This window comes from Strix uralensis, chromosome 1 (assembly GCF_047716275.1).
Source record: "Strix uralensis isolate ZFMK-TIS-50842 chromosome 1, bStrUra1, whole genome shotgun sequence".
Lineage (NCBI taxonomy): Eukaryota > Metazoa > Chordata > Aves > Strigiformes > Strigidae > Strix > Strix uralensis.
In genome coordinates, this window is record NC_133972.1 from 56,877,465 (window position 1) to 56,898,607 (window position 21,143).

General features: G+C 37.6%; 1 protein-coding gene across 2 annotated transcripts in view; it reads left to right on the forward strand.

The window, feature by feature from the left end:
- Window positions 1-21,143, forward strand: part of CCNY (cyclin Y) — a 130,382-nt gene that overhangs the window by 100,218 nt on the left and 9,021 nt on the right. For both annotated transcript variants that reach the window (XM_074867782.1, XM_074867792.1), the window contains 4 exons: window positions 2,330-2,387; window positions 2,489-2,608; window positions 15,902-16,068; window positions 20,230-20,392. In XM_074867782.1, coding sequence (XP_074723883.1) covers window positions 2,330-2,387; window positions 2,489-2,608; window positions 15,902-16,068; window positions 20,230-20,392 — 508 coding nt within the window. The remainder of the gene's footprint in view (window positions 1-2,329; window positions 2,388-2,488; window positions 2,609-15,901; window positions 16,069-20,229; window positions 20,393-21,143) is intronic.

The following is a 21,143-nucleotide window of genomic DNA, read 5'->3' on the forward strand; positions in this document are numbered from 1 at the left end:
CATCTAAAGAGAAACCTTTAGAAGTGCACAAGGGCAGAAAGGCTTAGGGCTTGATCCCTGCTGAAAGCTCTTAGACAACTTTCCAAGATGTCAGTGTCCTGAAAATAAATACATTCTGAATGTTATCTCCTTGGGAAACTTGCTATCCATCCTTTCACTTTTGGGATGGAGAGGTGATTTATTCAGGAAGAACTGGTTGCTGCTTCTCTGTCCTGAAGCTGCCCAGGGTGGGGAGGTGTGTTGTCAATGCACCCTCTGCCATGCTCAGGTCAGATTGTCTCGGCTGCGATGCTGGAGCAGGCTTGTGCACGTTGGTTACCAACTCTGAAATGAAGGATGTCATATGACTGCTCTGTCTTTGGCTGTCTCTGATTTAGGAACAGAGAGACAACATGGTAACAGCATTCAGTTGTACTTGCTGCTGAAACAGCAATAGCAAAACATATGTTCTGTTTCCTGCCATTATAGGCAAAAAGGAAGTTGTTGATATATGTGGTAGATTTTGGGTTGTTATAGGGGGTGGGGAGTAAGGAACCACTGTAACTCTTAGAGAGACTCAAGGTTGATTTTGACAAAAAAATGAGTCAAGCACCTGCTTTGCCACAGAAGAATTCTTTTCACACAATATTTATTTGTTCCTTTCATCCTGCACAGTAGGCTTAAAACTAAACTACTTCCTAATATTCCAAACTCTCACCAATCCCAGTTTTTTTAGAAACTATACATGAAATAGAATACTCCTTCATATATTTTACACATTTCATTTCATTGTAACATTCTAGTTATCATTTCTTCTTTTCTCAGTGTTACATTTTTTTGTCATTGTTTTATTGATTTGTTTTCTGCAGCTTTTGTTGTGCTTAGCTATTCAACAAGTGGTGAAAGACTACACCTATCTTGTTTTCAGGGGAATGCATAAGTATTGGTGAATTTGCTAAATGAATAAATAAAATATATGCCAAACTAAACATGAAGAATGCTTAGCAATTAGTAGATGGTTCATTTTTGAAAGATAACAATGTGAATTTGTTGTAATGAAGACAAAAACCTATCAAACCTATCAACTTTTTTTTTTAGTGTAATAGATTTTTTTCAGGGCAATCAAATGTGCCTTCATAGCATGCAGCAGCTATGGCATGAAAAAATAAAATAGAAAGTTTGTTCTTTCTCTCTTCTCATTGCAAAGGGCCACAGTTTACTGTAGCACATCAATGACTGCAGTAAGACTACTTCTGCATTAAGATACTAGCCTCTTTATGTAGGGGTAAAAGTCTTGCTTAGGAATTTTCTAGTAATTTTTTGTTTTTATTTAGGTAGTCTTTTTTTTTTAAAAAAAAAAAAAGAAAAAAAAAGTGTTTATTTCCAGGGTTAGCAAGCTTTATAGCAGAAAAGATGTTGCCTTCAGATGTTGAGATTTAAATGTTAGCTGCTAATAAGTACAGTTTGTAGACATGAATCATGTTTGCATGCTCTGAGAGATACGTGCTGTTGAGTAAAGCTAGAAAACATGTTCATTGCTTTCTCTCGAGAACTCTTGTGACCAGAGTACCAGGGATGCTGTAAATAAAGATGGGATTGTAATAAGGAGGTCACATGGATGCATCTGTCCAGAAAGTGTCTAGTTCTAACTGGTACTGTTATACCACTTGCTTTTGTGATTGTTAGCGTACCTGCCAGGATTGCACACAGCAAAAATCTTATATCGCGTACTGGATGTTAGGCTTGTGAAGGTGCATCAGCTTGCATGCAGATCTTGAGAGAGAAATAGCGAATAAAACCAGTGAATAGGAATATTATTTTGTCTGAATTTTTTTGTATGTACTCCTTTTTGCTTTCAGAAATCACTAGTAGGATAGGATTTTCCAAATAAAAAGTGAAGTATGTATTAACTAAAGGATAACTGTAAAAACGGTGTTGCATATTTGTAAATGTTCATGATGTTGACAGTAAAGGAGAAGGGATTAAGAGATTGCAAGGATTAATGTGATAAAGTTAAGAAAAGGAAAGTAAGCTGGGCTGATTTTATTATAAGTTTATAGTAGCACCTCTTAGACTGTCAAAATGCCTCACGATTGAGAGCACAAAAGCTGTGGGTCTTGGGCATTGAAAGCTGAAAATTTTAGCATACTGTGTAATATGGATTTCTTATTACATGTGAACCTTATGGCAGAATAGTTCCAACTTCTATTTGAAAATCACATTTCTGCAGCGTTTCTAAGCACCCCACAGCATGAGTAGTATTGGAGTTCTAACAGTACACTTGTGTCTAGGAGAGCTGCGTGCTGTTGTGTTCGGATAATGACACTACTTTGGTTTTAATACTTTTTAGGGACACAGATGGAAGAATGCTCTTAGATATTTTTGATGAAAACCTTCATCCCCTTTCGGTAAGTTCATCTGCCTCTTCTTCCCTTTCATGTGAACTGTCTTTCTTTTCTGTCTGCTTCATTTTGTTTCAGTCACCTATTTGGAAGTATTTCTTCCTTAGAAATCCGAAGTGCCACCAGACTATGACAAACATGACCCAGAGCAGAAACAGATTTACCGCTTTGTTCGGACGTTGTTCAGTGCTGCTCAACTGACTGCTGAATGTGCCATTGTCACACTGGTGAGTGTGTGAGAGATGGTATCAACCATCTGACAAGACCCAGTTTTATTCTCAAAGCTTGGGTTTGTATGATTTAATAAATCTAGGTGCTGCCAGAGAATTTTTTCTCACCATAGAGACCAAGGAAATTTCTTGGTGGGAAGAGATACTACGGTTCATTTTCTTGGAGAGAGTAAGTGATGGAAGAAGAGATTGGGTAACATGCGACACAAAAGCCAGGGTTACATCTTGCCCTCAGTCAGTGATAATGTTACAGGCCAAAAGGGTGACTAATAGAAAATGCAGGTGGCAGAAGTGGTCTGAACAGGAGGGTATGTTGAAAGCAGAAAGGCTTCCACTTTTGGGGGATTTGCTGTGTATCATTGTAGCTCCCAGCAGAGACTCAGGAACAGCTGTAGGGAATTTGATAGCACTCATAAGAATTGACAGGCACATGAAGGATTTGGTGAGTGACTGGGACATGTTGGTGGTGGTTCTTTTACTTGCACTGTACTTGTCTTTCGGGACCACGTCACAGGATTGAACAATTGTACTCAAGGCTGAAGTTTAGCTACTTAAAAATAGCACACCACAAAAGAAGGTTCAGATTTTCAGCTGGTGTGGATCAGCATAGCAATGTGGATTAAAGGAGCTAAAGTGATCTCCACCAGCTGAGAATTTCTCAATTTTCCTGAAATTTTTATCCTGAGAACTCTGACAAGCCTCTTCAGCTTTCAGGCACAATTTTGGCCATGTTCTTGGCTCAGAGATTTTAAAGGAACAAAATGGTTTTTTATCACTACCACACGTGGTTTCATAACAGCTTGGTTATGCACTGTAGATGGAAGAAGAGGAAATTGGAGAAGGAGGATTTTTGAAGCCCAGACCTACTCATTTCCTCTGTTAATCTCTCTCCCTTGGCCTCTAAGATTAGTTGGCAGGCTTTTCTTCTTCGGACAGTCAGAATGAATTGTACTAGCCAGTACAGTACAGGAGTATGAGAGAAATAGGGCAAGAAACACCCTGCAGTGCTCTACTCTTACATTTTGAAGTATTACTCTACCTAGTTACTTGACCCAGCCATTACTTGTGTTCTGAAATGACATTTTGTCTGTCTCTTTTACATAATTGCACTAAGTACTTGCCCTTCTCCCTTTTCTTCCTAAGTGTTTTCTGCTGGAGGCAAGATACGTTGTGTGAATCAGTTATGTTCTCCTGTAATTTAATAAATCTACTGTCAAATACAGTGGAACCTTGTTGTAGTTACCTGCTGTTCAATCTTAGGTTATTTGATCAGTGAGGGCACTGTTTAGTAGAAAGGAAGAGGTTTGGTTTTTAATAACAATATCTTCCTGTTATTGCAATGCATGGAACGTTCTTCCCCACAAATCTTGTTAACCTGGGCATATATTTCAGTATCTTTCATTTGTAAATACTTCCTTGCCTCTTCTGGTTCTCATGTATTTTTTCTGCAAGTAACTCTTTTGGTGTGATCTGCAATGAAGTATAAATGTTTAACTCGATGCAGTTTCCATAGTTGTTAGTGCTTGAAGACTTAGGTGGCTTGGGTTTTTTACCCAACACAACAATAACAGATAAATTGTTCTATAGCCTGCTTTTCAAAGCAGTCGTGCAGATGTTTGCAGATAAACTTGGTGCAGGTGATCAGCGTTACTGTTCTGCTATTCTTGTCCATGTTTTCAGGATAATAGCACCTGCCTGACCCCTCTTTCCAGAAAGCTTCAGAGGTTTTGTATAAATAGTGTTTTAGAAGTATGAAATTCTCCTGCTGCTGTTCTGTTTCCTCTGTACTTCTAGATCCCATTTCTTTATTTGTTAGTGTCATCAGGAGGGGCCCCAGAGACAGATTGTGTTGTTTCTGAACTGTTCAAATGTGGAAATTAATCTGTCAAAAAGCAATCAACCCTCCTCCCCTCCCCACACTCCTGAAATCTTAATAGTGTTGATACTGCTACTTATGAACCCTCCAAGTGCTTTCAATTTTGATATCCTGTCTAGAGAAGGAGAGCAGCATTCCCTGCTGGAGCTTTTGTTTTGCCGTAGTCTGGCCCTCCGTCAGAGAGCAATCTGATACCCCTGTCTGCCACTTGTTCCTTCTGGGAGGTTTGCCAGAAGGCAGGAAGTATATCTGTGGAGATCACAGTACATTTTGAACAGGATGCTACAGCTATTATCTTTCTTTCACTCACTCTAATTATTTTTAAACAGTCCTAACCACTCCTTTTTATTGCCCAAATCATTAACGTGGTCTAAGATGTGTGGCTGAATTCACTTGCTGTTTGTCTTTTACATGCCATTATCCAGGTAGAAGCAGCAGTTACAATTGGTTTTATAGCACTCTGTATGTTCAGCACAGGAGCTGAATAAATGTGAAACTCCAGACTGTTAGATAAGCTAGTCTTCAGCAAAAAGCCGGCATTGTGTTGCTTCAAGCACTTAATTAAAATATTTCAATTAAAGCCTCCACTGTTAAAGCAAAACCAATTTATAATTAAACAAAAAATTTAATTTTCACACAGCCTCCAGAGCTGCCAAGAGATTTCCTGTACTGATAGGTGAAAAATTAAAGTCTCAGGTTGAAACAATTAAATACTCACATTATTTATTTATAAAATAATACCATAATAAAATTAGTTTTAAGAATTGTGTTGCTGATTTAAAGTCTTGCAAATAATGTTTTTTGCACCAGTGAACAGCTGAACTATTATACTCTATGACCTGACTGTCTGAGAAAAATAATGCCCATGTGCTTCTCCCTCAACCCACAGTATTCCCACACTTGTTAAAACTGAGAAATGCCTGTCTCATCTTCACTGTCTCCTCAAGTGCAGAGGTGGCAAGTTGTACTTATGTTAATCTACTAATTGGATAGTAAATAAAAATGTGAACAGGAGTGTTATCCATACCAACAGGGAAACAATACAGTGTTTACATGTAATGAGAATTAAATATTTATGCTTTGTTTTTTTATTCTGTAAAAACAATCCTATTAACTAGACCTGAAGAGGAGAATGGTCCAGGTTTTCTGCTTTGCCTTGGCATGACTTCCTGAGTTCTTTGCAAATAGATCAAATCTGAGGCTCCTTATGTACTTCCCTGTCCATAGTAGTTTCAGAGAGGATACATTTTGCATTTGCAAATAGGCAAATATGCTAGGTCTATATGCTATAGACTGATACAATGTATGTAAATACATACAGTACGTGAGTTGAATTATTTCTGTGAAGTTCAGAGGAGCATGCTTTTGAAATACATTACAGAGTTCATACTGTGACTGAGAGGATTTGATGTTGGGAAATTTGAAATTTGAAGTACGTAAGAATAAATTCTCCTTATGAAAAATAGGGATTTAATTAATCCAGCCAGATGTTCCTGAGTTCTTACTGTACTCTTCAGTCACATTTTCAGCAGCTAGGTAGAGTGAGCATGTTGTTGAACTTTGTTGTGAACAGGGTCTTCGTACCTGTGCTCCCGCGCTGGTGGGAGCAGAAGGCTCAGATTCTGGTCCCTGGCTTTAGGGCTATTCTCATCTTCTGACTACAGTCTTAATATACCTCACATGAATGATTATCAGTTAATAGTTACATGTCTCTTAGTGAAGTCTTGCTTTAGGCCTACTGGATTATACACTTCATAAAAAGAGAACATTCAAGCTGGGCGTTGGGAGAGAATTTTTTTTAAATCCCCCAGAGAAGAGGACATTCAGTTAAAGAATGGGTATCTATTTCCTGAAGCATCTCTGAGGGCTTCTGTGTGGGCAGGGAATGAATACTGATGCCAGTTTTAGACTGGAAAGTCTATGTTACCTAATAGTTTGAGTGCATTTTACATGTATTATAGATCCTTGTCTTAAAATTATCTTTGTATTAAATTAGGGGGAAACCTGGAGATGTGTGACTTTTCTTTCAGTTCCATTAGTTCTTCCTATAAATACCTACAATGGTACTTTGCAGTTGTTCACATTTTCAGAGTTTTGTGACTGTGTTTGTTATTCTTTTTCAACATTTGGTCTAAAAAATAAAAATTGGATGAATTTGCAAGGACTGTGATGATGTGATGTCCTTTTCAACCAAACGGATGGCAGCAGACCTTTGTGGAACATTTTAAATGCCCAGCTGGGCAATTGCAAAGCAGTTATTTCTGGAGAGTCGTGGTAGGGAACTGGCTGATTGCTTAGAACAGAACATATGGCAATTTAGTGATTGGATTAGAGCCGTAATTCGGCTATATAGTAGCTGCTACCAGTTACATTTTTTTTCCATACAAATGTCTCTTTAGTTTCAAGGCATTGTGACACACTGATGTTTTCTCATTAAAGAGAGAGTACTGTGCATTTCTTCATGATATGTTGGGATGGAAACTGTCTTCGTTAGTTATTCTGTGCTCCTGCAACTTATAATGTGGGTTACCTAGTGAGTTCATATGGAATTTAAATGGGAGAGGGAGGGAATGAAGTTTTTGCAAATACATATTCATTTGTAGGTTCTCAGTTATGGTAATTAAAATACCAAAACCATCGTCTCCTTTATGGCAGTGTAAATCGAATGAGAAATAATTAAAGCCACTAGAGCTTTATTGCTAAAATAGAGATAGACCTTGACATAAAGCAATATAAAAACAGCATGAGAAAAAGATGATTTGCTCTTGCTGCTGCCTCAAAATTCAGAATTGTTCTAGTAATGTCAGTGACATTCCTCGGTGATTGCCCCTTTTTTTTTAGTGTGCTGAGACTCCCACTCAGCCTCCTTGGAGGCAGTGCACAACTTCTGACCTCTACGTGTTGCAGCACAGGAAACTCCAGTACTGCAGACAGATGGAATCACAGGATAATTTAGGTTGGAAGGGACCCCTGGAGGTCAAGCCTGGTCTGGCTGCTGCTGAAAGCATGACCAGCTGGATCAGGCTGATCACGGCCTGCCCAGTTGAATTCTGGATTTCTCCAAGGATGGAAATTTCATAACCTCCATAGAAAACCTGCTTCATTGTATTAGGGAAGCCTAAAAAAAGAATTACGGTATTTTGGGTGCTTAGACTGCAACTCCAGTGATAAGAGGTATCAGTGGCACATTGGAGGTTAATATTGAACAGCTTCAAAATGAAGTAACAAAGAGAAGCAAAACTTCTAGAAGAACCCCATAGTAAAATTTTAATAAAATCTGAATATTCCTTTGGTTTATGAACTACTGAAGTGAAATGATTTGGCACTTTCATATTTGACATACATCTTCCTGAAGGAAAATATAAAAGAGGGAATAAACCTTCTCCAGTATTTGAACTTTTCTTTCTACTTGAGAGTATTATATAATGTATAAAGTATGCTATAATGTCCTCTGAGATGGAAAAAATTAGATGCTGTTTCGCACTAATTAGAACTGCACTCTTCAGTGCTATCTTTAGTTTTCAGTTTCTTCAAACGGATTTATGTTCTGTTGATTGGGATGTTGTGTAACCAACTCTCTGATATCCAGGATCATGGGGAGCAGAACATCCTGGATAACTGGGACAACACTGGCTGCTGTGGTTACTATCAGACACTCAGGAAGTCCAGGATGGATTCACCCAACTGCAAATAATCACCCCACAGATTAGTTCTGTCTCAGCAGTGGCCCTGCTGGAGCAGCACTGCTGGAGCTTGGATGCTGTTGCTGATCCTGTTAGTTTGTGCCATGTTACTGTTCTCTGTCTAGATAAATAAAGCCCACCAGGACTAGTGGTGATAATGGATGTCTAAATGCTTTTCTACCACCATGCTATTGCAAGTCCAAGTCCTGGGAGTCAAGATCAGAGTCATCCAAACTAGCTCAGCATGTAGTCATTTCAGGTCTGGCAGATTTATGAGCTCAAGATATGTGCTGAAACAAATCAGTTCTGTACCTCTGCTGGACCTGAAATGACTTTGGAAGCCATTTAACTACATTCCTGTGGTGCTGCATCTAAGCTAATGAACCTCTCCAGAGTTCATTGAACTCAAAGCCAATTTGGAATTATCTATACCCATGGAGTGATAATTTTATTTAATTAATAGAATTAAGTTCTTTTTCATTCAGAGAAATTAATTCTTAACAAAGGCAAATCACCTGATTGGTTTCACTTATGATTAAATAATAATTTACTGATATTCCAAGTGTCAAAGTCAGTCATTGCAAAATCTTGGTGCGAGTCTGGGAAGACGTGGAAAATAATAATCCAATATTGCTCTTTTGAAATCTTAACTCTGTGCAGTATATCTTCAGCATGTGTTCAAGTTACTAAAATGTCTCCAATGAAATGCAAGTGTTGCTCATCAAAGCTTGTTAGACTGACACTCATGTAAAACCATGTGGTTCGTTCTGAAACACAGTGGACTAATAATGGAGGTATCAGACCCTGAGGTATTGAGTTTGTAAGTAAAAATGTATTGATGGACCAATGTCTATTGGTATTTTCCAGATCAGAACTGCATTTTCGTTTCAACTAGGGATTGAATTATGTTACAAATGCGTTTTGAAGGTTGTAGTGGTGTTGGTATTAACATTGAGATACACTTGTTCTTTGCAAGCTGGGAAAAATTCAGAGTGATATTTTGTTTGACTGAAGCCACTGACAGTTTCTGCCAGTGTCACATCTGTAACTTTAATATTTTGTTTAAATAGTCTTGTTATAATTCTGTAAAAAAATCTATAAATGTACAGTCATAGAACTAAGTGGGTAGTGATAGGTGTGATGAAGATGGCTCTTGGGAGCTATTAAAGTGAGGAGAACTAGGTGTTGAATTAAGGCTTTTTGGAATTCAGCTTTTGAACGTTTAGTGGAGAAGTATGCAGAAGTTTTGCCACAAAAGCATACTTTTAGAAGAGGCATTGCAAAGGATGAATTAAATTGAGGAAAAGTAACATTGGTATAACAGCTTCAATTTGTTTTAAGCTTTAGTTTCATTCTTAAGCATGGATACAGCTGTTAAAAGTGGGTGGAGGAAAATCATGGTATTTATTTTAACTTACGTCTTCTAGATACTAGAAGCTCATTTTATCTTTTATTAGTTCTGATTCTGTAAATGAACACCTGCCAAAATAATCCAGAGGAGATGAGGTTTTCAGACTTCTGCTTAAAAAAAAAAATGTTTCTCACATAGTTTCATCTACATTTTTTGGTCTTTTGACATATAAGTAAATTTATTCCAGCATTCTGGGATGCGAGTTACAATATTCTTTTCTACAGTGAGCTTTTAAAATTCAGCTTTATTATATGGCTGCACAGTATCTAGTCCTAAAGAAAATGTTGCAAGTGTTTTGCTTTTGAAAATTAAGCCAGTGAAATTCATTACAACACACAAATACACTGAACCCCATAGTGCATGCAGAATCCCAAGTTTGATACAAACCCCGTATTTAAGAAAATGACCCCTGTGTTTAAGACACTATTCAATGTATGGACATAATTGCATACCAATGGCATTTCCATATAGCACATTTACCATTACAGGGTCAACATTTGCAGTGATTTTTTTTTTTTTTTTTTTTTTTTTTTTAAATGAGGTGGAGCATGCCTGCCTGTGTGTGGGAAGACTCACTTGCTTTTGCCAGGAAAAGCAGGTGCTGTTCTCCCACCAGCCATGAGTTTGTTTGGGATGAGTAGCGTAGTCACTAACCACCCACCAGCCTTCTTTAAATGGGCTGAGAGCCACCTGGCCCTTCTCCAAAAGTCTGTACTGATTCAGCACATCTTTGTAGCAGCCAGGAGCATCCCCCTTCAGTAGTGTAGGCTGCTGAGTGCATGGCAGACTCGTACCTCTCCCTTTACTCTGATATCCCATCCAAGTCAAAATCCTGGTGTGTGGTCTGTTACCATGGCCTGGGTCTAGTATATTGAAATGCTCTGAGATGAGAACAGTGGTGGAGAGCTCCATTTGTCAGGAACATGAACTTTCTCACGTTTGCACAGGAGGTGGAGCTCACTTGGCTGGGTGTATACTGCTGGTATGAGGATTCTCTACATCAGTAGCACGAGAGCTCAAGTATGTACCAACCTTTCCTCTGCCAAATTGCACTATCTGCAGAGCCACCTGGTTCTTTCCAAATTAGAGTGAGAGAGAGCTAGAATGAAGACTGTGAGCTTGATTGGACATTGAAGAACTACACTAATGTGACAGCATAGGCGTATCTTTGGAAGACAAGTCCTAGAGTACAGTGAATTCCCACGTTAGCTGAGGACCTCAATAAACTTTTACAGGTGTTTGCTGCGAGAAAAAGTCTTGTTCTTTTTCTGTTTTCTCTTACTTGAACACATATGCTTAAAACCCAAGACTGAGTCAGGGAGGCCACAGCAAGTGAATGAAACAAAATGCTCTCTTTTAAGGCACTTTCAAGTAAGGAGCCAGAAACCACACTAAGTGCCTTTCTCCTGGCGAGGTATTTATCAGCTTCAGTTTTATCGGAAGATGATACAGAGCCTCACTCCAGCAAACCATATGTCTGGAGTTAAGCCCAACTTATCACCAAGGACTCAAGAGCAATTATTCATATCCTTCAACATGCTATTGGAAGATGCTCAAATACGGTAATGAAGGTGGTATAAGAATAGTGTCTTATCAACCTCCTGTTTAATTTTTAAAGCTCATTTCTCAAGTATGTGCTGGTGGGAAGGTAGTAGCAAGTTCATGATCCCTTTTAACTTCAGTGTAGGTTCATCTGCTCAAGGTGTAAGTTCAGCTGTTATGAATTATTCTCCTTTATGTCTTTCCTTGCAATATCATTCTTATCTGTTCTTATTAGTTTGCTTTTTCTTTTCTGAAGGCATTTGAATTTGAGCCCACAACAGAATCCTTACTTGGTTTTCTTTGTTTTTTTTTTTTCTTTTTTCTCTCTCTCTTTATAAGCTAGAGCTGCACATAAGAAAGGATACCATTTCCTGATTTTTGTATGTTTTGTGTATCTATAGATTTGGAGTATTCATTCAAAATCTACTAAAACAGTGTGTGGGAAGTGGAAATTTAAGAGGTTTGCATTAACAGTAAAGGGTCAAATTCAGCACTGATGTAAAGCAAATTAAGTTCATTTCCTAATTTAAGAATGGCATGATATTATGGCTTCCACACACTTTCTGCTTATGAAGCTCCCTGCATTAGCATGGTGTATTGCTTTAAAGAAGTCTTCTGTTTCATGGGGACAACTCCAGGGAATGTTGTTTGTTCATAATTCAAGGAGCAGTTTTGCTTGCTAAGTTGAACAAGTTTGTTTGTGCAATATAGTGGGAAAGGTGTTTGTTTACACAGGCTGCCTGGAAAGCAAAATGTGGTCTTTTAAATAGAACCATCAGGTCGTGCAGACCCTGGTGAGATCCATGTGCCACCTTTTTATTGAGCTTTGTATTTCTGTGGTTTTACAAATATTACTAGACCACTTAGAGGAGAATCTTTTGAGTCTCCAGCACTGTTCCCACCTCAGCCATTTATACACATTTCTTTCAGTTTCTGTCTTGAACCCTTGCCTTGGAGTGACCATTTGCTTATTTTTAGGGACTTAATTTTAGTTTCTCAAAGCATTTCAACTGAGCTGTTTATTTTGGACTCATACACCATTTAGAAAGCCTTCATAGGCAAAACTTCCAATACCAAATTTTATACATCAAAATCTTTTCAGAGTGATGGTCTAACTAAAAATCAAAAACTCTGTTTTCAGTAACGGGCTTGACACATAATTTGGAATTTGTAATTTTGTACTTAGATAGTGTTTTGCCTTCCTTATGAAGGAAAATAAATTACTGAACAATTAGTGATATTTTGTTTTACAGTATTATAAGATAATGTTATAGTTTTCTTCAGTGTTAGAATGGCAAGTGGGGGCAGATCATAGCTAAAGAAGAAAAGACTTATTCAGGAGTCTGGCATCTGGCCTCTTGAAAAATCCAGCTTTATATCTTGCTACCTAAATGTTTCTTATTTTTAAGGAAAAAAAATGAAAAATCAACAGTTTTGTCTGTGAAGTCTCATGCTCTAAATATTCTGACTTTATAGCTGAATATAACTTTGTTTTCACAGAGATTTTTGAACGTTTATTATGCCTGTCTTTTTATGCCTAATGACGTAGATTGTGTTCACCAAAGTGTTTAAAACAAGATTAAGGTTAATTCCTTATTAAGACAACAGAGAACCCTTTGGGAAATGAGAAAGCCAAAGGTCTTTTACTGAGACTTTCTATTTGACCACTCTGTAATATCCAACATACTGTAACTATTCAGACTTTTTGAATATTCTATAATTTAAAAAAATTCATTGAAACTATTTTGGCATTGGTGGAATCAATGAGGTGATGCTTTTCCAGATACAATTTCTATGCAGCTACCGTTTTGTATGTACACTCCTTTTAGAAGTTAGTTGTTACTTGTTTAAAGTTAGTCCAGTGTTTATTTGGAGGTACAGATATCCCCAAAACTTGGGATAAATATTTTCTAAATGTTTTATGGGTTGTAGTAATTACCTATAAACTGGTCATAATCCCACTTTAAAAAAAAGTTTTAAATTAGTAAGTAAAAATCTTCAACATTATTTTAAAACATATATATCTTAAAGGATGTTTTTGGTTTTTTTAGTAGCCATGTATTTCTTCTGTTAGAGCAGAGGTAAATTCTCTTCAGCATCTGTAGAAGAATATCTTCAGGTATTTAAAATTTAAAACAAAACAATGGTCCTTCAGAATCCCAAGCAGTGTTCTGTTTTTATAAAATATGCAGCCTTTCGGGTAGGTATGATATTTTGCATGTATATTGTACTTTCATCAGAGTATCTCATAAAATCTCCTGGTAGTTTCTGTCAGTTGATGTAGAATCTTGTAAGAGTACTAGCAATCTAAATAACCACCTAATTGCTTTTTATCACAATGCAGTGAAGAGGGTATTACAAGATCTATTACAAGATACAAAGAATAGGTTATTCTTCAGTAAATGGAAACCTGTATTTTTATAGAGTAACATATCAGGACTAATTGTTGGTTGTAGTAAATGTGTCTGTTTTGTCATGTTGAAGCACTTTCAGTTCCAAGTTCTGCTCCTTCGTGCACAGCAAGTAGTTCCACGGGAGAGAAACAAAACTGCAGACCAAATTCTTTTCCTTCATGCCGGTGAAGGCAGTAAAAAGTCTTGTTTCTGAATCAGAGCAGAATTTAGTAAGTTAATAAATTACTGCATCTGGCTTTCCTTAAATCATTGCCAGCAGAATTCAGTGAAACTTGTTTGAAACAGCCTCACAGTGGACTGAGAGATCTGTGTCTTGGGAGAGGTGGTCTGTCGAGGAGAGAAGATTTTGTATTTTTTATACATGAATTCATTGTAACATGACTGTTAGTGACCATTACAAAACTGTAACTTGAGTTTTATTTTCCTTCAGTAAGAGTAGGAAACAAAGAACTTATACTTTGTGGTGGCCACTTTGAACAAAAGTTGTCTAATATTGTGTCGTTTGTATTTTTTCCCATGATTTTCTTGCTCAGTATGCCATTTATACTGCAGAGTGTGTGAGACAGTTTTGTGGACTGAATATCTGTGTATATGCATTCAGATATTTAATTTTTTTTCACAAGATATATATTTTTTAAAAACTTTAAATTATACAACAGCTGTCTAGTGTTTTCAGTGATCGTGTTGCCAAGCTTTAATTACTTGTACATATCATAATTGTGAAAATTAATGAACAAAACTATATGAAGGATGTAATTGTCCGTGATGTTAATGGTGACCCTTAAAAATATACGAGCTTCAAAATACATGAATTATTATTTTTTTAAGTATGTAATATTTTCTACTAATGCTAGACCTTTCCAGAAGCACAAATCACTGAAGGTCCTCTGTGTGCTGGTATGAGTGCACATCCTTATAGAAAATCACAAGTGAGCTGTTTCAGGTTTTAAAGTTTTCCCCCTACGCCCCGCCTTTCCCCTTCCTCTCAAATTGTTACCAGCATGTATCCTACATTGAATTTTTGATATATTAGCTATTCTTTGGGTATTATTCATTTAGGTGCTAAAAACATTAACTTAGACAAGCAGCAGGAGACTTATTATGTGTCTTCTCAGCTAGTATGTAAACTGTTCAAATGTTGTGGATTGCAGAAGTATTCAGTTTTGTTTACCTCACATGTAAATATTCATAACTGTTGTCATTTCCGTGTCCCTCACAGGGGATAGAGTAGGGGGGCACACAAATCACCCACAACCAGTATTTCTTAGAACACATTTTATCAATCTGTTACTATTAATTTAATTCAGCTTCCTTTTTCAATAGCAGGTAACTAGTCATACAGCATGTTGACTTACTCCTGTGGATCCCTCACGTATTCACCTATAGTTCCCTGGCTAGAGCATCAGTTGGGGGGGCAACCTAGCCCTGTGTCTGGAAACAGAGGGTCTACTGCACCCCCAACCCCCCACAGATTTTGGTAGGTGTTCAGAAAGTCCTTCCAGGGTCCCTTGTTTCATCAAATGTATGTATATAATCCTGTAGGCTTTGTAAATAGTACCCACTGCCCTCTTGGATGAGGTCTAGGTTATACAAGCTCTGGTTGGTGCTAGCCCATGTTGGTGGCCTTAGACAGATTGGGCCAGACTGTGGTGTCCTGAGTTTGTCAGTTCTTGTAGATCCAACAGGATTACTGTTATTCATCTCCAGATCTCATCAGTCCAGAGGAAGCTGTTACAAATTACCTTCTTGGCACATACTTTTCTTCTCTGTTCAGCTTGCTGTTTCTGTGGTAACTGTTCCTCCGTCCATCCTATAGATAGCCTATAGAACCTCTTCACACAGGCTCACTAGAGGGGCCCCACATGACATGATGCCATGTCTGATTGCCTGGAAATTACAACTATAGTTGTTTGCATGACAGCTAATAACTAATATCGGTAGCATATCCTTGCCTTCCTTATTAGTAATCAGCATTTTGTTTATTTACATTATTATGTTAATAATTTAAGCTATCATTTGAATTCCAACTTGTGACTATATTACCAACAGTTACAGATAGAAAAATAAGAGGTTTGTTCCTGGTGGTATGATCAGAAGGTAAAGGCCGATTAAAATATGAATTTATCACATCCAGTCTTGAGCTTGGCATAAATGTATGTATTTAAACCTTTAAAATTATTTAAAGTTAAAAATATTATTAAATATTAAAGTATTTAAATTTATTTAAAGCTTTTATAAAAGAATCTTCTTGAGAGCAGATTACTGTTTTAAAATTGCCGGAGTGGGTTTATAAGAATAGTTTTCATTTTAATTCTTACTTAATAACAAAATAGATTAAGTCTTTATTTTAATGTGTTTTCACAGGTGTATCTTGAAAGACTTTTAACTTACGCAGAGATAGATATTTGTCCAGCAAACTGGAAGCGAATTGTACTGGGTGCAATTCTACTGGCATCCAAAGTTTGGGATGACCAGGCAGTGTGGAATGTGGATTACTGCCAGATCCTGAAAGATATCACGGTCGAAGACATGTGAGTTCAGTATGTTTATCTTTGTCAATGAATGCCAAGATCTGTGTGTATGAGGAGGACAGGAAGTTCTCTGATAAATTATATGAAGTTTGTATATCTGCGCTTTATCTAGACATGATGAATGCTGATAGATGGCATGAGGTCTACTTGACAGTTGCTTACATAGAAGACATGAATTATTTTTGTTTTCTGGTTGAAGTGTATTTTACCACTGGACGTTCATGCACAGTGATGAAAACAGACTGCAGAATATTTAAATGTATGACTTGACAAAAAACCCCACATCCAATGAGCTGACCCGTATTCGCTTCAGCAACATTTACTGTTGTGCTAGTTCTCCCTACAGACAGTAAACAAGCATGTAAGGCAGGAAAAAAAATTGTTGTGATCCTAATGACCCTTAGATGATCACTCATTTGTTGCCGTTATACAAAATTAGTGCTTTTGGGTTTTTTCCGCTTGTATCCTGCTGAATTCATTTCCAAGATGTTAAAAATCTAGTATTCTAATTTGCAAAGAGAAATTTCCATTTTTCCTTTTTTTTAATCTGATGGCATTCTTAAGAAGTGCATATTGTAAGAGAATAGAGAGTTGATATCTGGCTAGATACTCCTGAGTCATATTAAGAGTATATTCCAACAGTAATAAAAAGAACTGCAATAATAAAAACAATTAAGATCTTAATGTTTACAAATACTAAAATGAATGCTCATTTTACTAAATAGTCTAGTGCTTTTTTTGTTTCCCTGGTTAGCAGCTATTCCATAGACTGGCTGAAGTGCTGGGGGTTTGTATCATCTATATGTTCAGGGCTGAGCCACATACCATGGACACTTTCCAAGGTGCCCTAACCCGAGCAGGTGTGCGTGCAAGAGCGGTACTGGAAGGGCTGCAGTTGGAATTGGTGCTGGGATGGGGCGGGAGGTGGGGGGGGAGCTGGATGCCTCAACAGGCCACTGCGGCTTGTGCATTTGGAGAGTGATGCTTTTAGTGTACTGGTGCACCCCTTTTTTTTATAAGAGCTAATAACAATAAAATTGTTTAAAAGTACAGTATCTGCATGTTTCAGAGCTCTTTTAAGCAGAGCTAAATATCTGTAATGAGTATACAGACTTGTCTCTGCTTTAACTCATGTAAGTCAGGCTTGCAGCCACTGAAGAATCTGTTGTGGATAACCACTCTGAGACGAGGGAAAGAGATGAGAAGAAATGTTTATGCAGACAGAATAGTTTTTGAATCTCAGTTTGCAATCTCAAAGCAGTGAAAGACCAAGCGTTTTTGCTAAAGCAGCCCTGATTTGGTTTCTTAATAATTTGCTGTTTGTCAGATATATAGCTGGTCTAAAAATGATCTGTAAGGGAAAGGTTGAATGTTAGGGGTCAGCTGATTGCTTTAAATTAAGTGTGCTCATACACTACTAGATAAGACTTATAAATTGTGAGTAGCTGTCATTGATCAAGTAGTAGAAAAGTTATCTCTAAATCTTGTGTTAACAAACAATTTGTAATAAGGTAGGTTTTGTTCCCGAGTCAAACTGAAAAACACAAAGCCTGCATTGCTGTGGTATGCTGTAGGTACTTTCATTAGTTTTCAGGAGAACTCTTACTTCAAAATAGAGGTGGGAAATACCACTTAATGCCATTTCAGTATCTGTTTTAAAATTTGTAAGCTACGGTAAGGATGGTTGATGATAATTCTTTTCCAACATAACCCAGGCAGAGTGAGATTTCCAAAATAAAAGGAGAGGTTAGGGGGGACAAGAAGCTAAAATCAGGCCCTTCACATTTCTATGTGCAGTATTATTTTATGCAAAACAATCTGAGAATGCTTCCTTGACTGTTTTGAGTGTTTCCTGGATGGTTTTGCTAAGCTACTTTTCCCTTGATCCTTTTCTCATGCTTTCGGGTATTCAGTGGCAGTAAGGGCCTCGCTCCATTCACTCCTCCTCCAAGGCAAATGTGGGAGCTTTTAAAGCATTTCTGAAGTTGGGACATGAGCTGGAGTGCTGAACAGCTTGAAGCAGACTGACAGGTTTGACTGTGCCGTATGACAGTATTAATCAGGAATGGTTATAAATACAAGTTTTGAAATTGCTGATTCTTAGGGCTTTTTTTTGAAGACAGGTGATGAGGCATACTGTGATGGTGTGAAAGGAAACAAAAAAAGACGTTATTGTTTTTGACAAACACATGTGATGGTGCTACTGTGAGAATTTGCGCTTGAGCTATATAACACCATTACTCACGTGACAGACCTATGCTCCCATGCTAACATCAGCCCTCTTTCTGCACTGCATATTCCCTAAGCCAAACTATGGTGACTCCTTGTCTTCAAAGTTTTTAGCTTCTTAACCTTTTCTTAAAGATTTTAGGCTTCTCACAAACTGCAAAACCAGAAGCCTTTGGGGAGCCTGTGCTGTCTATATGGTACTTGGTGATCTGGCTCAGGGGCTTTGTGTTTGAGGCTCTGTGTGAATTCTCCAGCAAAGATTTTGGTGCTTGTTGACCTGATGTTTATATTCTTGCTGCCAGTTTTTCCAATTTTTTTTTTCCTCCTATCCCTAGTGTAGTGGATTTTTTTGCCTTCTTATTTTCCAGGTAGTTGGGACAGTACCACAATTTTGAAGTGTCTAGCTCTACGCAAGATGGGAGCTTTCGTTGTTTTTATTAATAAGGCAGAAAAACTGTAGGTCAAAATCTTCAACTGCTGTGAATCATTCAGCATAACTGTATCTTGCAAAAAGCATCATGCAGACCTTTCAGTTTATAAAAGTCAACAGCAGCACATTGAACTGTGCCTAAAAGCTAACAGAGAACTTGGGAGGACTGAAGGACAGTATATACCTGTAGTCATGTATGTAGGCATCTTAAAATGTAGGTTTTTTAACATGGATTTTTTTAAAACTAGAATCTTCATCAGTGTGAATTTATGCCAAAGAGTCCATATCTAGCTTTTAGATAGTCTTTTAATGTTAATTAATATTTATCATTATGTAAACTTAGAATTTTGGCAGAGAGTGAGTGAAGGTAAGGAAGGACAATGATTACGATTAAAGAGTGGAGTGAGAAGAAGTAAAATCAGTGTTGAAAAAGTAGTGTACCAGTACTTTTTATCCTCAGGTCCTTCCTCTTCTATTGCCAACTGCCTGCACATTCCTTGCACACTTACACTGCAGTCAAAATGTAACTTAAATGCAATATCATAGTCAGTCAGTACTGCTGGTAACACAGCTGTGCAGTCCCTATACTCTTCAGCAAACATATACAGCTTTTACCAGCCATTTATTTTTTTATTTCTCATATCTTGAAATCACTGTTCTGAATATATCATATGTTCCTGCATAAGTATTATGTAGAATGTCTAGTTACCACACAATTTATGAAAATTTCCAGTCCTTAATTTTGTTGATTTGCTTATCTCTTAATATACTTTTTAATGTACTGGTGTAGGTAACAATGTATTGCTATACCAAAGTTTTCGTGGAGTGGGAGCTCAGATAGGACCTCTGTTCCTATCGGGTATTTTGGCAAACACATTGGTTTAGGTACTGAAAAGCAAATGATCACCACCGTGAATTTTGGTTGCATGTCCTAGGGAAAAATTGCTTCATTTTGTTCCTAAAGATAAGGCAGTATGCTGAAAAATTCAGGTTTCCCATGACCAGTTCTAAATGATTGATTATGAAAGGCTGAAGTGAGAAATTAAGTTCTCCAGTAATTTAGGTGCTGGAGTAATTTGCAGCATTTATGAGAGATGTCTCACAAATTTAGGGCATGTCTGCATTTTGTGTTTGCACAGCTGTGTGTGCAGACCCACCTAGTGGAAGTACAGCAGAAACTGCAAAAAATTTTTTTTCCTGCTAGCTTTTCTTTCCCAGATTGTATTAACTAAACTGATAAATGTGCCCTTCCACTAGCAAAAGTTTGTGTCTGGATTTGATTGGCGTTGCAGTAGGAGCTGCAAGGTGCAGCATCTTTCATATTCCTCGTTGGTGTATGTATGCTGACAGGACTTGGTAGACTAGGTCAAACCTTACGGTAGGTTAATTGCATCTGGCAAGAATAAGACATGAACTTGGTTTATACCATTTGCAATTTAAAGTAAATTACATTCAGAATGCACAGTCTGAAGTATGTTTTCACATTTATCTTCTTTCTACAGGAATGAGCTGGAACGGCAGTTTCTTGAGCTGTTGCAGTTCAATATTAATGTTCCCTCCAGTGTTTATGCCAAGTATTATTTTGATTTGCGTTCCCTGGCAGAAGCGAATAACCTGAGTTTTCCTTTGGAGCCCCTCAGCAGGGACAGGGCATATAAACTTGAGGTAAGGCACTTTCTTTTTAACATGTGCGTAGTTGAATATATAGGGGAATTTGGAATTTTTGCATTTTCTCCCTTTTCCTATGTCTTCCCATATATTCCCATTGGATATTAGAATATCATGTGCCCAAATAGTCAAAAGAGTTTTGTTTGTGCTTTGGGTATTCATGGACATGGGGACAATTTTTTTGGCCCAATTTGCTTCATACCTTGTTTGGCTTTCCATTTCTTTTTCAGTTCCAGTTGTCTGAATTGGCCTTGTGAAAGTACCCACAAGTTTTACAATTACTCTGTACATAATCTGGGTTTGTGTGTTCATTTGGCTTCTTAAAACTGATTATCTGCCTTAAAGGACAGAATATGAACAAGTATTGCTGAAAGTAACTATTCCACGTGCTTGTTATCTGTTACTGCTCCACTTCACGTGGATCCAAGTCTGTTATCTCCCGTGGTGTTTTTCTCAGTAATGAAAAACCAGAAATGCGCACATGTCTTCAGTGAATAAATCATGAATGCTTATGAGACCTGAATATACCATGTGCAGAAAGCACTGTGTCGGATGGTCTGGACCTGTGAAATGCAGGGCACTATGAATTCCCACAGACACAGGAGGAATTTAAAATCATCAGCCAAGTGTGTGTACTTTGCAAGACTGGAATCCATTTTTTCCTGAGCTTTCTGATAAGTTTTTCAAATAAGGGCTTTATTGCATGACTGTGTACACATTTTGTTACTAATGTTGAAATGTGTCATTA